The 20,959-nt window shown below is 39.8% G+C and overlaps 1 protein-coding gene across 1 annotated transcript in view; it reads left to right on the top strand.

The window, feature by feature from the left end:
- Positions 1-20,959, top strand: part of LOC111147567 (minichromosome maintenance 9 homologous recombination repair factor) — an 88,189-nt gene that overhangs the window by 60,687 nt on the left and 6,543 nt on the right. Inside the window, exons 9-11 of the mRNA XM_022503669.1 lie at positions 18,564-18,766; positions 19,374-19,577; positions 20,599-20,681. Coding sequence (XP_022359377.1) covers positions 18,564-18,766; positions 19,374-19,577; positions 20,599-20,681 — 490 coding nt within the window. The remainder of the gene's footprint in view (positions 1-18,563; positions 18,767-19,373; positions 19,578-20,598; positions 20,682-20,959) is intronic.

Raw genomic sequence — 20,959 nt, 5'->3', positions numbered from 1 at the left:
AAGGTGTTGCTGTGGCTTTGGCATTTGTACTTCTTTGTCTTTGGCTTTTGGTTGAAATGTTGCCTTGCCTGGTATTGAGATCACAACTCCTGATATCATATTAGTGCATTTGCCTAATATATATTTGTTCATTCCTTCATGCTTAACCTTTAGATTTCAGTTTGTTCTTTTTTAAATTTTTCAAATTTTTTTAATTTTTATTTTTGGGGTGTTTTTATTATAACATGGAGACAGGACCTATGGGCAGAAAAGCTGCCTCAGTCTGTTCTCTTATATAGAGCATACAGTTGGTCTTACTTTATTTTGCTTTATGAATGACCTGAAGATCTTTTTCTTCTAATGTATGAATTAAGCACATTTACATTTATTGGTATTACCAATATGGTTAGAGTTAACTGTTTCGTTTTTTAAAAATTTACTACGTTTCTTTTTCTATGTGTTTGGGATTTAGGAAGGTTTGTATTTTTGTTATACATTAGGAGTTGGCCAACTTTTTCTATGAAGGCCCAGATAGTAAATATTTAAAGCTTTGTGGACCATACCATCTCTTACACAACTACTCACCTCTGTTAATTTGGACAATATGACTACATTAATGTCTACAATGTAGACAGAGCAAAAGAAGTCATAGACAATATGTAACTGGATGGATTTGGCTGTGTTCCATTGAAACTTTATTTACAAAAACAGGTGAAGTGGATTTGACCTGCCACCTGAAGTTTGCCAACAGCTATTCTAGGACTTAACCTTTTAAAAAAAAAAACCTTTTATAATGCCAGCAGCCCCTTTATCCTCAGTTGGAAGTTTTAAATAATACCTTTGAGTCAGTTAGTTACCTGTGTGATAACCAATGAGCTTGTACTTTCCCCCTTCTCCCTTCTCTTTACTATTAAAAAAAGATTGTATTATTTATACTTTGACAGGACAGATAACACATACTCTTCTACTTGTATCCCTTCTTGTGTTTTGATCTTTGATCTAAAATTAATTGTCTTCACAGGTGCTCACCATCAATCCAGAGCATCACTAACATCTCTTACTTAAATGAAGCTTATCCTCTTAGGAGATTCCCTGGAAAGGGCTCCTGAATACTACACTGAGTTTGTACAGGTTTCAAACTATTTTTCATAGCTTCGATACTTGAAAACAGCTTGGCTGGATATGAAGACCTATAGGGACTTACACTTTCTTTCCTGTAGTCTTGCTATGTGCATTGCTGTTGGCAAATATGATGCCATTATGATATCCTTTGCTTTGTAGGTGACTTGATTTTCTTGCCTAAAGGCCCAGAAGGGTTTCTTTTCTTTTTTTAAATACAATATTTTTACTAGGCTATGTGTCAGTTGATTATTCTTGGTCGGTTTGTCTAGATGTTAGTGGGCCCTTTGAAATATAAAATTCATTCTGAATTTTTTCTTGAATTACAGTTTTATATATATAAGCTCTGTCCTTTGTTTTTATTTTTCAGAAATTCTAATTACATATAGTTTAGGTCTTCTTTGCCAAGATTCTATAGCAACCAATTTGTGTCTTAGACTTTTTAGCTCTTTTGTATTTTGTTTTTATTCTCTTGGTGTTTTTATGCCTCCTCCCAGCACTCTTTATTATATTTCCAGTCTTGAGTCTTTGGCGTCTCGGATTGGAATGTTCATTTCTGAAATTCTTTTTTTTTTTTTTAAGATTTGTTTATTTATTTGACAGAGAGAGAGAGAAACAGTGAGAGAGGGAACACAAGCTGGGGGAGTAGGAGAGGAAGAAACAGGCCTCCCGCCGAGCAGAGAGCCCAACACTGGGCTCCATCCCAGGACCCTGTGATCACTACCCCAGCCGAAGGCAGACGCCTAGTGACTGAGCCACCCAGGTGCCCCTGAAATTATTTTGTCTTCTCTCTCTCTCTCTTACTTTTCTTCCCTGAGTCCTCTCTGGATATACATCTTTTTTGTACTTTTCTGTTTTGAGTTTTTGAATTTCTGATTTGGAGTGTTTTTTCACATATGCAAATGTTTGTTTAAGGATATTAAATTGAGCAGATTACGTACAGATTTCTTCTGCTTTGTGGGTTTTATGGCAGATTATCAGAAAGGGGTTTTATCACCTAAGGTATTTTGATTCTTATAGTAGTTTTATATAGGTGTTGCATGTTATTTCCATTACTTTTAAAATGTCTTTTCTTTTTCTAAATCAATAATAGTTATTCTATAATGGTGATGGTGAGAAGTTTGGAGAATGTACTAGTTTTTAGTTCAGAGTAATCTCAGTGAGCGCCTATTACTTAACAGATACTGTTTTTTTCCTGAAGGTTAAGGGAGTGGTTGATGTGTCTTCTGATTCTGTTTCTTATTTGTTTAGTAGAATCTTTAACATCCACTGCTTATCTCCCCTTCCCCTGATCGCCAGGACTCCAAGGGACTCCTGACCTTTGCTGGTCACTGCCATCTATTCCAGGAGCTTTCCCAAGAAAGCCACCACTGCTCTCAAGAACTTTCAGATCCCCCTTTCTATTCCCCAGTAGTCACTGCTTTGATCCTCAAGGTTTCAAACCTTTTCTCAATATTTCCCTATTCTCTGTGGAACTCTGTTCTTCTAAGGGTGATGTTAGCTGTATTCCACCATCATGAGGAACCCATTGGTCTCTTCTCCTTTTCACTTAGTCTCCACTGATCTTTCTATTGCCTTGTGGGCTCTAAATTAGCTCTGCCAGATTTTAATGTCTATTTGTTGATTTCCATGTACATTGAACATTGCAGTATTCTCTCTCACTCTAATTTTTTAGTTTTGTTTTATGGGTTTATTTGCTCCTTTGATTATCTGTAAGGTCTCTGAAGGACATGTGGAGAAATTTAGACGTAAGTAGCTGCCATCATCCTCTGGAAACCTGGAAATCAACATTTTATTTTTTAAGCTATTCTTTCTCATTTAACTCATACCAACTTCTGCTGTGTATTTTTAAAATATTACCCATGTTTTCTTTGAACCATTTCTAGAAAGAGTAATTGGAGAAATACTTTTCTATAATTGTTTTAAAGGGTTCTAATATATAGAGATGGAATTAAACTTTTCTATATCCTTTGGAATCAATAGCCAGAAAATTCAGGGAAATGTTTTAGAATTAGTACAAGGAAAACCTCTTAGTGGTTAGAGCTGCCTAGAAGTCAAAAAGACAGCCTGTACGGTTGTGTGGTCCTTCAAGTATAGACTAGAAAAAATTTGTGTAAGGAATTCAGGCATCTAATGAGTAAATAGATAACACTTAAGGTACCACCCATGGGATGCTGTAAACCCCAGCCATGACAAAGGCTGATTGATTGCAGAACATATACATATATAAAATACGGTTTCAAGTTACATCATGAAATATTGAATGTGATCTATGCTAGACATGGAACAAGTTCAGGAAACTGCGTTAAGGGCTCCACCTCTTTTTTTAGTGACTACAAGAACACATTGGGTATTGAAAGAATTATAAGGGATGCCTGGGTGGCTCAGTTGGTTTGACGACTGCCTTCGGCTCAGGTCATGATCCTGGAGTCCTGGGATCGAGTCCCGCATCAGGCTCCCAGCTCCACGGGGAGTCTGCTTCTCTCTCTGACCTTCTCCTCGCTCATGCTCTCTCTCACTGTCTCTCTTTCAAATAAATAAATAAAATCTAAAAAAAAAAAAAAAGAAAGAAAGAATTATAATAATTAAGAGGAAGAATCTCAGAGCTAGTCTGGCTGGGTTGAGGTTTCAGCTCTACTACCTGCTAGTTAATTATGGACAATTTACTGGACTACTCTACCTTGACTTTCTCTTTGATAAGATGACGAGAATTACTCCATTTCAGAGGGCGACTGTGAAAATTAAATGAGTTAATCCATGAAGGGCTTCTGATATAATCTGACCTATAATAAATGCAGTTAAATTATTGTTATAGGTCTACAATTCTTTTTAGAAACATTTGAGGCCAAATACATGTTGGAATTCAGATTTTTTTGTTTTCATTTTAGGAAAGTAACAGTGCATATGTCTATATTATGAAACCTACTAGCAGCACCGGAGACAGCATCCTGTAATCAAACATTTTCATTCTATTGAGGTGAAGCTTATGAAACTTCACACTAAATGGAATAAAGCCACATCAATTTAGGTCAGCTTTTCCTGCCAAATTAACTATGAACAACTTGCTGTTCCAGAACTTTTTGGATTTTGAAATTGTGATAAGTGACTATGGCCCATTGTCACCATCATCATTAGGCTCCTCCATCTGTCCAGGAACTTTGATCAGTCAGCCAAAACATGATGAAATATCGAGGGCTACAGGGTGAATGATGACTGGGAAGGCCCTTTAAAGCTATAATGAGAAGAGCTCTTGTTACCCGAAGCGCACCTTAAGCCTAGGGTACCTTGGGTGGCAAAAGCTGGACCTTTTCATGGCTGGAACGTAGTTTGGAAAATGGGAGTTTGTTGAAAGTGGATATAAAATAGCAGCTGTATTGTTTCATTGCCGCCTGAGCATCGAAGGGTACTCACCTTCACACCTGCTCTCCCATTGTTGTGACTCGGATACTTTCTCTGACTGCTTTTTCGTGGGCGTCTTTGGGTCTTTCAACCTCATTCGGCTCTCTCTAGTGGTTAGGACCTGCTAACTGGAATTCTCCTGTAGAATGCTTGTGCTGATGCTTAAAGCTGTATGATTCATTCTACTTCTTCTTTAGCTGATGTCTAAACTTCTTGTTTTGAAGCGGGGAAAACCACCTTCAGGTATATATAAGTGGGTAACTGACTACAGGAAAAATAGAAGTCCAGTCCAGTGACTCCTGTGGGCAAATGGAGCAACAGAAGGCAGGCTTTGCATCACTTAAGGCATCAGGAGGTTTCTTAATGAAAAATAGGGAGGAAAAGAGAAAAAAGAAAATTATAAGAAAAGAGAAAATTATAAGTAAAAAGGAAAGAAAAACCACTACCCCCAACAACGAAAATTGGAAAGGTCCGGGCTGGATGACCCGCTGCATGTGATTCCAGCGGTACCACTGAGAATAAGCAGCAGTGATTCCCTACCGCATGCTCATATTTTGGGGTGGGTTTTCAGTTTATTAAATCCACATACTGCTCGAGAATCCCATGCGGCTCTTATTTAGTGCTCTTGTCACTGTTTTTTGCTGCCACCCTAGCTTTGGTGAGGGACACCAGGACCCAGGCCTCAGCTATGAGGGGATGGTTGCTGGCAGGCTGACAACATCAGGCACGTGTTGACAGTGAGGACCAAGACCACCTCACCTTGATTCGCACCGATGTCATCCCCCTTCAGCACATACTAGTCTTTGATGAATGAGGTCCCATGGCAGCATTTAAGGGGTCTCACTGTGTTTCTAAGACTTGATTAGTGTCCTGTGCCCAAACTCACTGGATGTCAGTATTGATGGCTTGCAGAATGATCTGCTCAGAAGTCTCCCTCTTCATGAGTGCAGGCTCGCTGGGGTCACTGTCCATGTTCTCATCTGGGAACAAGTAATTCGTCATGATTCTCCTTTCAAACATGTAGTCTGGGGTGAAGGACCCCTCCTGAGTAGTTTGCTAAAGGTGACAATGTACTACTCAAAGAGGAACAGGTGCCTTAACTTGGTCTGGGACTGCATGCTTGTATCCAGCTCTATCATGTAGAACATGTCCTGCTGCAACAGTATCTTCAAAAGGCAGCCTATGGAATGGGAGAAAATATTTGCCTACCATATATTGGATAAAGGGTTAATATCCGTGATACATGCAGAACTCATACAGCAAACAATCAGATTAAAAAATGAGCAGAGAACTAAATAGACGTTTTTCCAAAGAAGACATAGGGATGGCCAACAGTACATGAAAAGGTACTCAACATCACTAACCATTGGGGAAATGCAAATCAAAACCACAATGAGATATATCATCTCATACCTGTTAGAATGGCTCTCACCGAGAAGACAAGAAATAACAAGTACTGGAAAAGATGTGGAGAAAAGGAAACCCTTGTACACTGTTGGTAGTAATGTATTATTGGTGTAGCCACTATGGAAAATAGTATGGAGGTTCCTCAAAAAATTAGAAAAGAACTACTACATGATCCAGCAGTCTCATTTCTGGGTGTACATGAGAAGAAATGAAAATGGGATATCAAGGAGATATCCTGCACTGGCATGTTTACTGCAGCGTTCTTCACAATAGCCAAGACATGGAAACAACCCAAGTGCCTACCAACAGATGAATGGATAAAGAAGATATGGTATGCGTATATACAGTGGAATACATTCAGCCATGAGAAAAAAGGAAATCTGCCATTTGACAAGGATGGACCTTGAGGACATTATGCTAAGTAAAATAAGTCAGACAGAAAGGCAAATACTGTATGGTATCACTTATATATAGCATTATAAAAAATCAAAGTCATAAAAACAGAGAGTAAAATAGTAGTTGTCAGGGCCTGGAGGTTGGGGGATAAAGAAAGATGTTTTTTAAGGGTACACACTTAAAACTGGTAGGCCAGTCCTGGAGATCTAATGCATAGTATAGTGAATATAAACAACAGTATTATATTATAATCATCAAACTTGCTAAGAGACTAGATCTTTTTTTTTTTTTTTTTAAGATTTATTTATTTTGCTGGCGGGGAGAGCAGAGGGAGCGGGAGACAGACACCGCACTGAGCACAGAGCCCAACATGGGGCTTGATCTCACAACCCTGAGATCATGAGGCAAAACCAGGAGTCAGAGGCTTAACAGAGGGAGCCAAACAGGCACTCTGAGACTAGGTCTTAATCGCTCTCACTATTAAAAAAGAAATGGTAATTAAGTAACATGATGGAAGTGCTAACTTTCACTACAATGGCAACCTATTACAATATGTAAGTGTAGCATATCAATATGTCATATACCTTGAGTTTATATAATGTTACATGTCAAATGGAATTCAATAAAATTAAAAAAGAAGGTTGGTAAATCACACAGCGTGGTATCTGGCACATGATGAGGTGCTTAACTATAATAAGTAACACAAGTATCTCTAGCCAAATCTATTTTGTCCCAGAATTTGAGTAACAGAAATTTATCAGAAAATTTATCTTACTATATTCAAATTCCTTTTTCAGAAAGCAGGAGTTTGGATAATAAGGGATATCTGTATTTATCTAGTACTTATTAGGTGCTAGGCTGTATTCTAAATATTGTGCACGTAATAACCCATTTCTTTCTCACAGCAGTTATATATCAGGCTATCATTAAAACCTCCTTTTCACAAGTATGGAGACTGAGGGACAGGAAAAAAGAAGCTGCTTCCTTTGGCTGGAACATAATTTGGGGAATGGGAGTCTGTGCAAAGTAGATATAAAATAGCAGGCATTCCTGTTCTCCCATTATTGTGACTCAGATACTTTCCTGTGACTGTTTCTGTGTGTGTGTGTGTGTGTTTGTGGGTCTCTCAGACTCATTCAGTTCTCTTTAGTAGTTCAGTTCTCCCTGTTGTGTCCATTTCAGATACCCTCAAAAGAGGGTGGATTACATTGTCCCTAGTAGACTCATCCAGCAGCAGCTCCAGGCCTCCGAGCATGTTGGGGAGTGACTGCCGTTAGTTGGTTCCCAGTTTCTGGTCTGGCCCACTGTTCCCGCAAGGCAGTTCACAAAGAAGGGTCTGTGGAGTTATAGGCCTCACGAACCTTCCAGTGACTGGCCTGTCCAAAACTCCTGTATACCAAGGACAAAAGAATCACTTAAGCAATACAGTTGTCCGAGCTGGTCGGCTTGTCAGTGCTGGGAGCAATAGTTTGGGCAGACAGAATAGCCTGGTGACTATAGTACCTCCATCTAATAGGAGGTACTTCTGAATGAGGAGGGTCTCGAGCTCAGTGGGTCTCAAAGAGCTAGCTAGAAAGGGTGTTGGGGTTTATAAAGACACTACTTAGTCACACCTGGTCAAGCTCTGTATTAGGTTTTATAGTTTGTCCCCAGATCACATCTACCACCAATTATGTGATACTTTTCCTCCAGCTGGAGGAACTGTCCTTTAACATAATGTCACTTAGGGAACAGTGCAAGAATAGCACATACTGCTTTTGTTCTTGGGATGGCTGTCAAGTGCACCTTCAGTGCACAGTGTGCATGTATCCTCTGCTCGGTGGCAGGAATAACAGAAACATTTTTAAGTTCCCCTGTAGTTCATGTTCATTTTTCTTTCTATCTTTCTTTTTTTTTTTTTAAGATTTTATTTATTTGAGAGAGAGTGAGAGAGAACACACGTGCATGCGAGACAGAGAGAGAGCATGGGCAGAGGGAGAGGGAGAAGCAGACTCCCCACAGAGCAGGGAGACCAACGTGGGTGTCGATCCCAGGACCCCAGAATCACAGCCTGAGCTGAAGGCATCTGCTTAACTGACTGAGCCACCCAGGCACCCCTCATGTTAATTTCTCATGGCACCTAATCTGTGTGTCACTGTGCAGTTTATGAAAGAGTTTGGGTCTGCCTCCAACGGGAGCTCATCTCATTTTTTTGGCTAACAGTTTTCAGAATCTTCAGTTCATTCTTTCCTTAATTAGAAGCCTGTTAATCTTCCTGATGCGAAGTATACAGTTATTTGCCAAATTCAGAGCTCTTGAGAAAATGTCTCTAGAGACATGAAGCTTATCAAGTTGTTAATTAGTAAGCAGATTAGAAGGGTTACCTGTGAAAAGGGAATACTTAATCATGTATTCTACCAAAGCAAAATAAAGATACTCTGAATTTTACCCTTAAAAGACCTTGCCTACTCCTCACTCCTCAGTTCAAAGACTTCTTCATTTAGCCAGCAGTATAAAAGCTAACACCATCCAGATGTACTGAGCCCTTTTTTCTGAGAACACTTCATGTTTTTCTTTAAGATGTTTGATATCTTATAACATCATATTTAGGAATTCTTAAATGTATCTGTTTTTGCTTTCTTTCTTTCTCTCATGTTTCAAGTGACTAAAGTCTGATTGCTTTGTGAAGGATTTTTTTATTATTAACATATAGTGTACTACTTGTTTCAGGGGTACAGGTCTGTGAATTATTAGTCTTACATAATTCACAGCACTCACCGTAGCACATACCCTCCCCAATGTCCATAACCCAGCCACCCCATCCCTCCCACCTTCCTCCTGTCCAGCAACCCTCAGTTTGTTTCCCGAGATTAAGAGTGTCTTATGGTTTGTCTCCCTCTCTGGTTTCATCTTGTTTGACTTTTCCCTCCCTTCCCCTATGCTCCTCTGCCTTGTTTCTCAAATTCCACATATGTGAAGGATTTTTTTAAATTTGAATTATAATATCCTTTAAGGATATTAGTATAAACCACTGAATCAGAGTATCTGGCTGACCTCCAAGGCTGCAGGAAATTTCTCAGGTGTTTGCTTGCTTGCTTGCTTGCTTGTTTGTTTTTAATGTGTCTCTTTGCACACACTGCACAGAGTTAGAATTCCAGGGCGGGGTGTCAGTAGACTCTTAAGTAATAGAGGATTCCTTTGCCATTTGCTAAGAACCATTATAGGGAAAAATCTGATAGCGCAATTATATATTTGGTGCTACTAAATTATACTCACAAGGCTAGGTAGGAAATACAGTCTAAATTTTAAAAACAGCCATGTTGGCAATTTATTGTTTTGCTCAGTACACGTATCTTGAGCACTGAGCAATGTCATGCTCTCTGCTAGCTGCTCACACCACAAAGACGAAAAGTCAGAGCCTTTGTTCTCAAGATGCTCAGAACTTCGTAGCGAGACAGACAAGTAGGCGTTTTATTTTACATGCGATTCTAACGGTCATAGAAGAGCCACAGCACCAGTCCCACTCCGCTGATCTTCAGTTTCCTAGGCCACACCCAGCCTACGCATCAGACTCTCAGAGATGGGACCTGGGACTCTCTATTATTAAAATCCACCTTGGTTCTCATTGATGAGCCGGGCATAGGAACCCCTCCCCCCAGGTAAGATTGCTCTGCACACCAGGCTACCTGGCTGCCTCTTCCTCCGGATCTTTGGAAGCTGCATCTTGGGTCTCCTCCACCTCCCATCAGTCCCAGGTTCAGGCAGGGAGACAGGGAGAGGTGGGAACAAGTCCTCCCTGCCACCCCACTGAGAGGACTCTGACTCCTAGGGGACTGAGGACGCTCTGAAGCAAGTCAAGCAGTGTCCCTTGGAGGCATCCAAGCATGCCACCAGGATGTGAAGATGTATGTTCACATCATGTACTTCGAGAGTTTCTGTTCTTTCTAGATGCTCTGTATAAGTAGTACGTTGACTCCTGTCCTGGCCTGTGACCTTCTCGTTACCCTTCATTGAATCAATCTAGCTTTATCAACCTTACAAAAAAGAGGAGAGGGTGTGTATACCTAGCATTGAAGATTATCAAATATGTATCTAATGAATTGTGAGGATATCATTAACATATTCTTATTTTGTATATTTTTGTGAGGATTTTTACCCTTCTAGAAATGTTGGATGATCTAGAAACATACATGACTATTGCATTGCAGGCTGTTTTTTGGCCTAATTCTTTTGGCGAGGAGACTGCTCAAACATTGGAGTAGTTTTTGCCACAGCCAAAGGATCTGGTGCTCATTAGAGAGATTTGTCATGTGTTATTCAGGGTAGGCTCACTGCACTAGCAGACAGTGGCTTAGTGCAATCTAAGTTGTGTCTGGCTCGTCTGTATGTGGGAGAGGAGTTCTAGCCCACGAAGTCACTCAGGAGCCCTGGCCCCTTCTGTCCTAGAGCACGATAGCTTTCAGGACTGGTCCTGAAGAATATTAGCATAATGTTCCCAAGGTTCATCCAAGTTGTTGCATGGACCTACAGTTTGTTCCTTTTCATGGCCAAATAGTACTCCATTATATGACTAGACCACAGTTTATCCATTCATCAGTTGATGGAACTTTGGGCTGTTTCTACTTTTTGGCTATTATGAATATTACTAAGAAGACTCACATACAAGTTTTACGTGGATATATGTTTTCATTGCTCTTGGGTATATAATAGGAGGGATTGCCAGCTCATATGAGAACCATATTTAACTTGTTAAGGAACCATCAAACTGTTTTCTAATGACACGGTACCAGTTTACAGTCCCTTGAGCATTGCAAGAAGGTTCCCATTTCTCTACATCCTTGCCAACACTTGTTGTCTTTGTGATTATAACAATCCTAGTGTCTAAAGTAGTATCCCACCTGTGGTCTTGATTCGCCTTTCCCTAACGACCTATTTAATGAGCATCTTTTCACATGTTATTGGCCATTTGTGTATTTTCATTGGAGAAATATCTATTCGAATCCTTTGCCCATTTTTGAACTGGGTTATTTGTCCTTTTATTGTTGAGTTTTAGGAGTTATTTGTATGTTCTGGATATAAGTCCTTTCACAGATATATGATATGCAAATAATTTCATTCTGTGGGTTTCTTTACTTCTTTGATGGCACCCTTTGAAGCACAAAGTTTTTAATTTTGGTGAAGTCCATTTTATCTGTTTTGCCTTCTTTTGCTTGTACTTCTGGTGCCCTTTCTGCCCCAGGTTGTTTTGCAACTTGAAAGCAACAGAGGATTTCTTTAGAGGGGGGTTGTGGTTTCTTGGGCAGCACACATCCCCTGGAAAGAAGCCTCTCATCTCTTTGCTTCCCACCAATTGGTTGTGCCAGGATCCAGAGTTCTTTTCTTCACAGATTCTCGAGCCTGGTTTGTTGGGTTTTTGTTTTCTTCTTGTAAAAAACAACTACTTCCAGACCACAGAGAGTAAGAGCAAGACTGAAAAGGCTTTGCCCCAGGAAATTTGCTCATTTGTACAAAATGATCCAGGATAAGTAAGGGTGAAGCCTTCAGTTTTAGACGGCCTGAAGATAGCCACCATTGGGATGAGTAAAAGAGGAATGTTCACAGCAATACTATCCACAATGGCCATGAGGTGGAAGCAACACGAGTGTCCACAGAGGGACAAATACATAAACAAAATGTCACACACACACACACACACAGAGAGAACAAGGAAAGACCACGTGAGCACTGTGAGAAGACAGCTGTTTACAAACCAGGAAGAGGGTTCTCACTAGGAACTGAATCTGCCAGCTTTGACCTTGTACTTCCAGCTTCCAGAATGGTGAAAAATAAATGTCTGCTTCTGAAGCCACCCAGTCAATGATATTTTGTTAAAGCAGCCCAAAGTAAGACCTTTGTCTAAAAACTGAAGGCTTCACCCTTACTTACCCTGGGTCATTTTGTACAACTGAGCAAATTTCCTGGGGCTCTGTTGTTCAAAGTCTTTTCAGTCTTGCTCTTACTCTCTGGGGTCTGGACGTAGTTGTTTTTCACAACCTTTTAACATGTCACTTTTCTGAGTTGTGCACTGTCTTTCATTACTGCTTGAGAACTGGTCAGTTCTTTCCTATGCTCATCTCTTTCATGCAGTATTTTGCCAAAGGAAGTTTTTCTTGCTTCATGTCACAGTCAGATGTGGGTTGAGGGTGGGACGCTCTGCTCCACACAGTCACCCAGGACCCAGGCTTCCTCCCTCAGGTGGCTCTCTGACTCCATGGCCTTATCCTTGTCTGTACTGTCAAAGAGACAGAAGGAGGAGGAGGGTTACACGGGAAGGCTTTTAGGGACTACCCTGCCCCTGCCCGCCGGAAATGGCATGTGTTCTTTCACCCCCATTCCACTGGCAACACTTCTTCCCTGCAGTCCTACTTGACCATAAAAGAGGATGGGAAACATGGTCTGGCTCTGCTCCTAGGGCGAAAGGGAAACAAAGTTTGGTGAATACATAGCAGCCACTGTCACAAGCGAGAACTGAACTTAGGGGTCCCAGCATATCGACAGTGACTAAAGCCATGAGTGGAGATGGGAATCACCCCTTAAAGGATGCACCGAGAATACTGGGAGAGGATTGCAAAAACAAAAGCACTTCCCGGAGGGCCTGTAACAGTGAAAATAATTTATGTAACCTAACTTTGCAATGTCTAGAAAAGTTATTACTATGGTTTTGGGGAAGTATAAACAAGTGGACTAAAAATAGAAAAATTATATGATTTCACTCACATGTAGAGTTTGAGAAACAGAACAGAGGACCATAGGAGAAGGGAGGGACAAATAAAACACAATGACATTAGAGAGGGAGACAAACCATAAGAGTCTCTTAATATCAGGAAACAAACTGAGGGTTGCTGAAGGGGAAGAGTGTGGAAGGGATGGGGTAACTGGTGATGGGCATTAAGGAGAGCACGTGATGTAATGCGCACTGGTGTTATATGCAACTGATGAATTACTAAACTCTACCTCTAAGACTAATTATATACTCTATGTTAATTAATTGAATTTTTAAAAAGGTAGATTTTTCCAGAAACTGGAATGTTTTCCTTCCTTGAAGTAAATGTAGAAAGACATATATATTAGCATGATTATTTTATTGCTGTTGAAACCTGTAACTATAGAATGGCGTTGAATTTTAGAAACACAGAACTAGGTAAAGCTTTATTTTTTATTTGCCATTATTTAGTGGATGTTTATAAGCATTTAATATGAGACAGGCAGGTGAGGATAACAGTAAGTCACAGTCCCTCAAGGAGGATTGAATCCAATAGGAAAAAGGTAAGGGAAGTCAGTGACTACCTAAAGCATCAGGTGGGTTCTCTACAACCATAGGAACTGTTTCAGATGGTCCACCACTGGGGGGTAGGGGGCAGGGGGACAGTCTGCAGGTAAAGAGCACTGGTTGTGGAGCTAGCCAGTCTGGGTTTGAATGGCAGCTCTGCCGCTCTCCATCACCTGTCGGGGAGTTACTAATATCTTTTAACTTCTACTTTCCGTATTACCAAGCCATTGATATGTTATCTACCTTTCAGGTGATTATACATCTTAGGGAGAGTGTTCATACATAAAGCCTAGCACAGTGCTTGCCATTACAGATATGGTAATTACCTTCATTATTGTTATCAGAGAAGGCAGAGGTCCTACGGGTTGGAAAAATGACTGTCACCTTACCCCAATTCATGAGTTCATTCAGTAGTTACTCAGTGAGCCACCACTATACACAAAGTACTTAGGATTCGGCTGTGTATGGGTATCTGCATCTCCTAAAGCCCCATCCGGTGTTTAATGCAGTAATGTTTGTTTGTGTCACAGACCTGCAGCCACCAGGCACAGACACTACCTTCCCCTCTTTCAGGTGACCGCTCCTCTGTTTTTCATCGCTCCCATTTCCACAAACTGCTCCTCAGGCAGCCCTTTCCTTCGCATAAAATTGTCTTTACCCCCATCCTTAAGCTTATTTCATTTTGTCCTGATTAGGAATAATTCACCACCTTCTTTCTGTGTGTGTTTGTTCATCTTCCTTCTCACATCATGGATATCTTTAAGACAGTATACCTCATTGATACCCAGGAGCCTCCACAGAAGTATTTTTCTGATGCTAATGCTGACAGGGACGCCATCATCCGCTGCTTGGCAGGCACTGTGTGGTGCCTCCCCATCCTCCAGCAGTTCTGTTGTAAACTGACTGAAGGCAGGGACCAGTGTACACCTTCCTGAATTCTCAGTCCCGTCCTCTGCACACAGGAAATGGCTTAAAATCTATTCATTGATCAGAGAGAGGAAGAGCAGTCAAGTTTACCTCACATTGAAAATAATTTTTTAAATTCTTTTCTGTTGTATTTTGTCTCATTGCCAGTATTCCAGCAGTATTCCTTTCTATGATAAAGGCAAACAGCCTCACTTCAGAGTGGATGAAATGTGTTTTGCGGGATTAGTTAGGAACAATTTACTACATTCTTTTTGGCAAACTGGATTCCAAGTTCTAAACAACTGCCTTTACAAAGCCATTTTGGCACATAAATTGTAAGATGCAGACTGTCTGTTCAGAATTTTCCCCTTTCAGTAATTTTTTAAAAAGGGATTTGGATTTAAAGGGGTATTTAGTGCCTTGTTTGTCATTCTTTGATGAGTGTCGTCTTGTGCCATTTACCACAAATAAAGATTCTCATACTTTTTTCAGTCTCAGGGCATGGGCTGATCGCTAAAGCCAACTGGAAATAGATCAGACATTAACAAATGTAGCACGTTTGCTGATGTCACTGGCCTGTGACTGCTGAGAGGCAGACATGCCACTATAACTAAAAATGGCCATTGAGTGGAGAGCATTCAGATTTAGAGAGAGAAAAGAATCTACATTTGTTATTGTTAATGAAGATGCCATGTTATTTTGGGGACTTGGCCATCATTAATAAGTTTAAGAACAGTATCTAAGTTATGGCATAGCCATACCCTTGGCGCCCCTGCTCTGTTCAGGACTTGTGTACCCCTTCCCCTACCATTGCCTCATCTCCTCCACGGGTCCTGGCCATCTAACTTGCCCACAGTGCCCAGACCTCCTCAGTCTGCCCTTCACTGTTTCTCCTCAGAAACGTGATGTTTTTCTTATGTCTGTATGTCTTCTTTGGAAAAATAACTATTCAGGTCTTCTGCCCATTTTTTAATTGGATTGTTTGGTTTTTCTGGTACTGAGTTGTGTAAGCTCTTTATATACTTTGGATATTAACCCCCTCCGGATTTATCATTTACAAATATCTTCTCCCATTCAGTAAATTGTCTTTTGTTTCCTTGTGGTTTCCTTTGCTGTGAAGAAGCTTTTTATTTTGATGTATTCCCAATAGTTTATTTTTGCCTTCATTTCTCTTGTCTTAGGAGACATATCTAGAAAAATGTTGCTATATGGGGCACCTAGGTGGCTCAATCAGTTAAGCATCTGACTCCGTTTCAGCTCAGGTCATGATCTCAGGGTTCTGAGATTGAGCCCCGCTTCAGGGGCTCAGTGTGGACTCTGCTTGTCCCTCTCTCTCCCCCTCTGCCCCTCCTCCCTGCTTGTGCAAGCAGACACACACGCACACACACTCTCTCTCTCTTTCAAATAAATAAATAAATAAATAAATAAATAAATAAATAAATAAAATCTATTGAAAGGAAGGGAGGAAGGGAGGAAGGGACAGAGAGAGGAAGGAGAGAGAGAATAAAAAGTAAAGAAAAGAAAAAAAGAAAAGAGTTGCTATGGTTGATGTCAGAGAAATTGCTGCCGATGTTCTCCTCTAGGATTTTTATGGCTTCAGGTTTAATGTTTAGGTCTTTAATCCATTTCATTTTTGTTCATGGTATTAGAAAGTAGTCCAGTTTTAGTCTTCGACATGTAGCTGTCCAGTTTTCGCAGAACCATTTATTGAAAAAACTGTCTTTTCCCCATTGTGTATTCTTGCCTCCTTTCTCATAGATGAACTGACAACGTAATCATGAATTTGTTTCTGGAGTCTCTGTTCTGTTCCATATATCTATGTTTCTGGTTTTTTTGTGCCAGTACATTATTGTTTCAGTTACTACAGCTTTGTTATAAATCTTGAGATCTTGAGATCTAGAACTGTAATACCTCCATCTTTGTTCTTTCTCAGGATTGTTTTGACTATTTGGGGTCTTCTGTGATTCCATATAATTTTTTTTATTATTCTGTTCTGTGAAAAATAATGTTGGTATTTTGTTAGGGATTACATTGAACTTGTAGATTACTTTGGGTAGTGTGGACATTTTAACAGTTCTTGTTCTTCCAACCCATGAGCCTGGAAAATCTTTCCATTTGTTTGTGTCGCCTTCAGTTTCTTTCATCAGTGTTTTATAGTTTTCAGAGTATAGGTCATTCACCTCTTTGGTTAAGCTTCTTCCCAGGTATTTTATTCTTTTTGGTGCAGCTGTAAATGGTGTTTTTTTCAATTTCTCTTTCTGCAATTTCATTGTTAATGTATGGAAAAGCTATAAATTTCTTGGTAATAATTTTGTATCTTACCATTTTCTAAACTTGTTTATTCTGGTACTTTTCTGGTGGATTGTTTAGGATTTTTCTGGACCTGAATAGATATTTTTCCAAAGATGACATACAGATGGCCAACAGACACATAAAAAGATGCTCAGTGTCACTAATCATCAGGGAAATGCAAATCAAAACTATCACGAGATATCACCTGTTAGAATGGCTAAAATCAAAAAGATAAGAAACAGCAAATGTTAGTGAGGATGTGGAGAAAAAGGAACCCTCATGTACTGTTGGTGGCAGTGTAAATTGGTATAGCCATGGAAGACAGTATGGAGGTTCCTCAAGAAATTAAAAATAGGAACACCATATGGTCCAATAATTCCACTATTGGAAAACAAAAACATTAACTCAAAAAGATACATGCACTCTTATGTTTATTGAAGCATTATTTACAACAGCCAAGACATGGAAGCAAACTAAGTGTCCGTCAGTAGACAAATGTATAAGGAAAATGTGATGTGTATGTACGTACACACACGCATGCACGCACACACACAAATATTACACAGCCATCAAAAAGGATGAGATCTGCCATTTGAGACAACATGGGTAGACCTAGAGGATATTATGCTGAGTGAAATAATTCATACTGAGAAAGACATATACCATATATGATTCCACTCATAAATGAAATCTAAAAAAAAAGGCAGAATCAGAACTATAACTACAAAGAACAAACTGATGGTTGCCAAAGGGAAGGGGCATGGAGTTTGGGCAAAATAGGCAAAAGGAAGAGGGAATTAGTTCAGTTTTGTATTGAGTTAAGTCATGGGAATAAAAAGCAGAACTTAAGGAATATAGTCAGTGATATTGTAGTAGCGATGTAATGGGACAGATAATAGCTACACTTGTGGTGAACGTAGCATAATGTATAAACTTGTCAAATCACTTAACTTATGCACCTGAAACTAATGTAACATTGTGTTAGTGTGTCAGTTGTATTCAGAACAAACCAAAGGCATGATGCTAATCAATCCTTATTTTTCCTGATTTCCTTTCCCCCTCTCCCCGTCTTTTACTTCCTTTGTTTCTCTCCCTCCCTCTCTTTCTGACTCTTGTTTCTTTCACTTCTAGAAAAATCAAAAGAAGCGAACACACAGGAAGTTTTGCTGCATCCACTATCCATTCTCCAAAGTCCCCCTTACCCCTGCCCCTCACCTTCACTCTCACAAATATGTGTGTGTGGTATGTCTGCATGTATATTTATGTGTAGGTGTGTGGATATATATACACACCTGTCTACCCCCACTTCAAGTCCAGATGTTATGAAGCTACTTGATAATGTTTCTCTAATCATCTCTTCCATCCACACAAAGGAGTATACGTTATCTTTACTTTCCCTGGGAACTTTATCCTTCTAGAACTTACCACACTCTTCCCTCTCTTACCATTGTGGCTTGTAGATTGCAAGCTCCTTAAGAGCAGTATTCATATTTAGTCAGTTTTGTATACCTCTTAGCACCCAGCAGAGGGGTCTGCTCATAGGAGGGGCATAAGAAGTGTTTAATCAGTAGTAACTTCTCTTCAGGATAGGCTACTGTAAGTGTACTTCCTTCGGCCCTGTTGTTTGTGATACATCCTTGTATCATTCCCCATCCTCTTACACACAAGCCTCTCTAGATTTTCGGGGTACAAGAGTAGCCCCTTTTTATTAACAAGTTTAATTTTGCTTTTTATTTGAATCTCAACAGTCAGTGAATCGTATCCTTTCTTTGAATAGCCTCGTGTGCAAGCTGAACACAAGGACCACCATCCTGGCAGCAACTAATCCCAAAGGCCAGTATGACACCCATGAGTCCGTGTCTGTGAACATCGCTCTTGGCAGCCCCCTCTTAAGTCGATTTGATCTGATCCTGGTTCTGCTCGATACCAAGAATGAAGACTGGGATCGTATAATTTCTTCCTTTATCTTAGAAAACAAAGGTACGTGAAGATGAATCATTCAAGTTGATCAAGAAAAAGTAGACATAACCACATGAAATTCTCTTTGAAGAAAATGAAATAAATACCCAAGGTACCCTACCTAAGCAGCATTAGAGCAATGCTCGCACAGAAGGCAGTCAAGGAGCCATTTAGTGTGCCCAGAATAATGAGTAAAAGGACTAGGGCCTACCGATGATATTACAGTCAGTACATGTGTTCTTCGTGATGAAAGGAGGCAACCTTATGATATATAATTATCACTCATCTCTTGCATGCGAAGAAAAGTGGACTGAATTATGAAACAGAAATCTCTAAATGTAAGTTTCTCTTTAATTAGATTTACTCAAATACTATGTATTACTATAGGATGGACCAGAATTATTGTGGATAATTTTAGCCCCTGTAGGAAGTTTACCTTTATTGAGCTTAGATCCTAAGGCTACTTATTCTTGAACTCTGTGCTATGCAGAGTCAGATCTAGGTTTTAGTGGCCACAGACTTAAAGGTTATCTTTTTTAAAAATGAGTGTAAGAACTTTATCAAAACCCTTAAAGTGAGATGTTTACCTGTTCCTAGAAATTACTGACCTAGCACCTGATACATACAGGTTACCCAAGCAAATCAGAGAAGCTCTGGAGCATGGAAAAGATGAAGACCTACTTCTGCCTGATTCGGAATCTCCAGCCCACGCTGTCTGATGAGGGTAATCAGGTCCTTCTCCGGTACTACCAGATGCAGCGGCAGAGTGATTCCCGGAATGCTGCCCGGACCACCATCCGTCTGTTGGAAAGCTTGATCCGATTAGCAGAAGGTTTATTTCATTCAACAAATAATACTTCTCTTGGGTGCCCAATATGTACTTGGAGCTTGGCACCATGAATTCAAAGATGAATAAGAAGAATCCTAAGGTGCTCATAGTCACTTAGAGAGTAAAGGCTCTGAGCTATGAAACTTCCGTTCTTCTGGGGACAGATTATGGGTATTGAGTAGAATGTAGCATCATTAAGAAAGCGGAATCTTAGAGACATGATTAAATTTAGAAAGTCTTATTTACTAATGTTTGTTTCTCAGTGACAGTCTGTTAGCATTTGGGGTGGAACACTTTCTTATTTAGAGTTGTTTCCTATGTAGCATCTCTGTCTTTTTTTCTCACTAATTGCCATTCACACCCCACCACTAACGTAAGAAACTAGCCCATCCCAAAGGCCTGAGACTTCGTGCATTCATACAAGGAACCTGCATCTCAAGACTTTTTTCCTAACAGTGACTTTTATTCATAGCTTTTGTTAAATTAACTCTTAAAAAAAATTCCACATGAACTGATGTATCCTATGATGACAGAGTGCTTAATAAAAAGTTCTGTAAAACCAATGCACTTTACATTGTCAAGGATTTATAGCTAATATTAAGACAAGAAGTACCCCAAATGTAGGCTGGTGAGTTTGGTAGTTTTGAAAAACCCACAGATGAAGAGAAGTGTCAGAGAAGAGAAACAAGTTTTATACTATATATTTCTATAAAAGACAAGAAGATAAGGATTAAAAGTTATTGAATATTAGAGATAGGCTCCTAGAACCCCTTTCCTTTTGGAGCCCAGAGTACTTTTTCATATAAATACCCAGAATTGCCATGGGCTGTACAAGATTAGGCCCATTATTAGAGAAACAACTTTAAAGTTAGTTGAAATTAGACCTTTGTGCTTGTTTTAGTAAAATGAATTTGTGATTAGTAGTGCATTCATTAAATATAATTTTTAAGTGCCTCAGATGAAGTATTGCATATATCACCTCAAATACTCTCTAAAAACATTTCTGTCTTCCTGATTTTCTTAGCTCATGCTCGCCTGATGTTTCGTGACGCTGTGACTCTGGAAGACGCTGTGACAGCTGTGTCAGTGATGGAATCTTCAATGCAGGTGAGGGCATTTTGCACCTAATATTTGACCCCTAATTATAATCATGTAAAAAAAGACAAGACAATTTAGAGCATATCAGAAGTTATAAAAATGATCCTATTCTGGATATAGATCCAAAGGAACTAGATCCAAAGGAAACCATGTAAAAGAAGGGGAAAAACTTGTGGAAATACCCTTTGCATCAGTAGCATTGCTTTGGCCCACTGGGTACAGTAGTGGGTCTCTCTCTTTTTTTCCCTCAGCACATCTGAGGGATGCTCATGGTCCCACTAGAGGCA

Source organism: Enhydra lutris, unplaced genomic scaffold (genome assembly GCF_002288905.1).
Source record: "Enhydra lutris kenyoni isolate GAN:26980312 unplaced genomic scaffold, ASM228890v2 scaffoldscaffold17, whole genome shotgun sequence".
Classification (NCBI taxonomy): Eukaryota; Metazoa; Chordata; class Mammalia; order Carnivora; family Mustelidae; genus Enhydra; species Enhydra lutris.
Note: the sequence above shows the minus strand (reverse complement) of the source record. Positions and strands in the feature narration are given on the sequence as shown.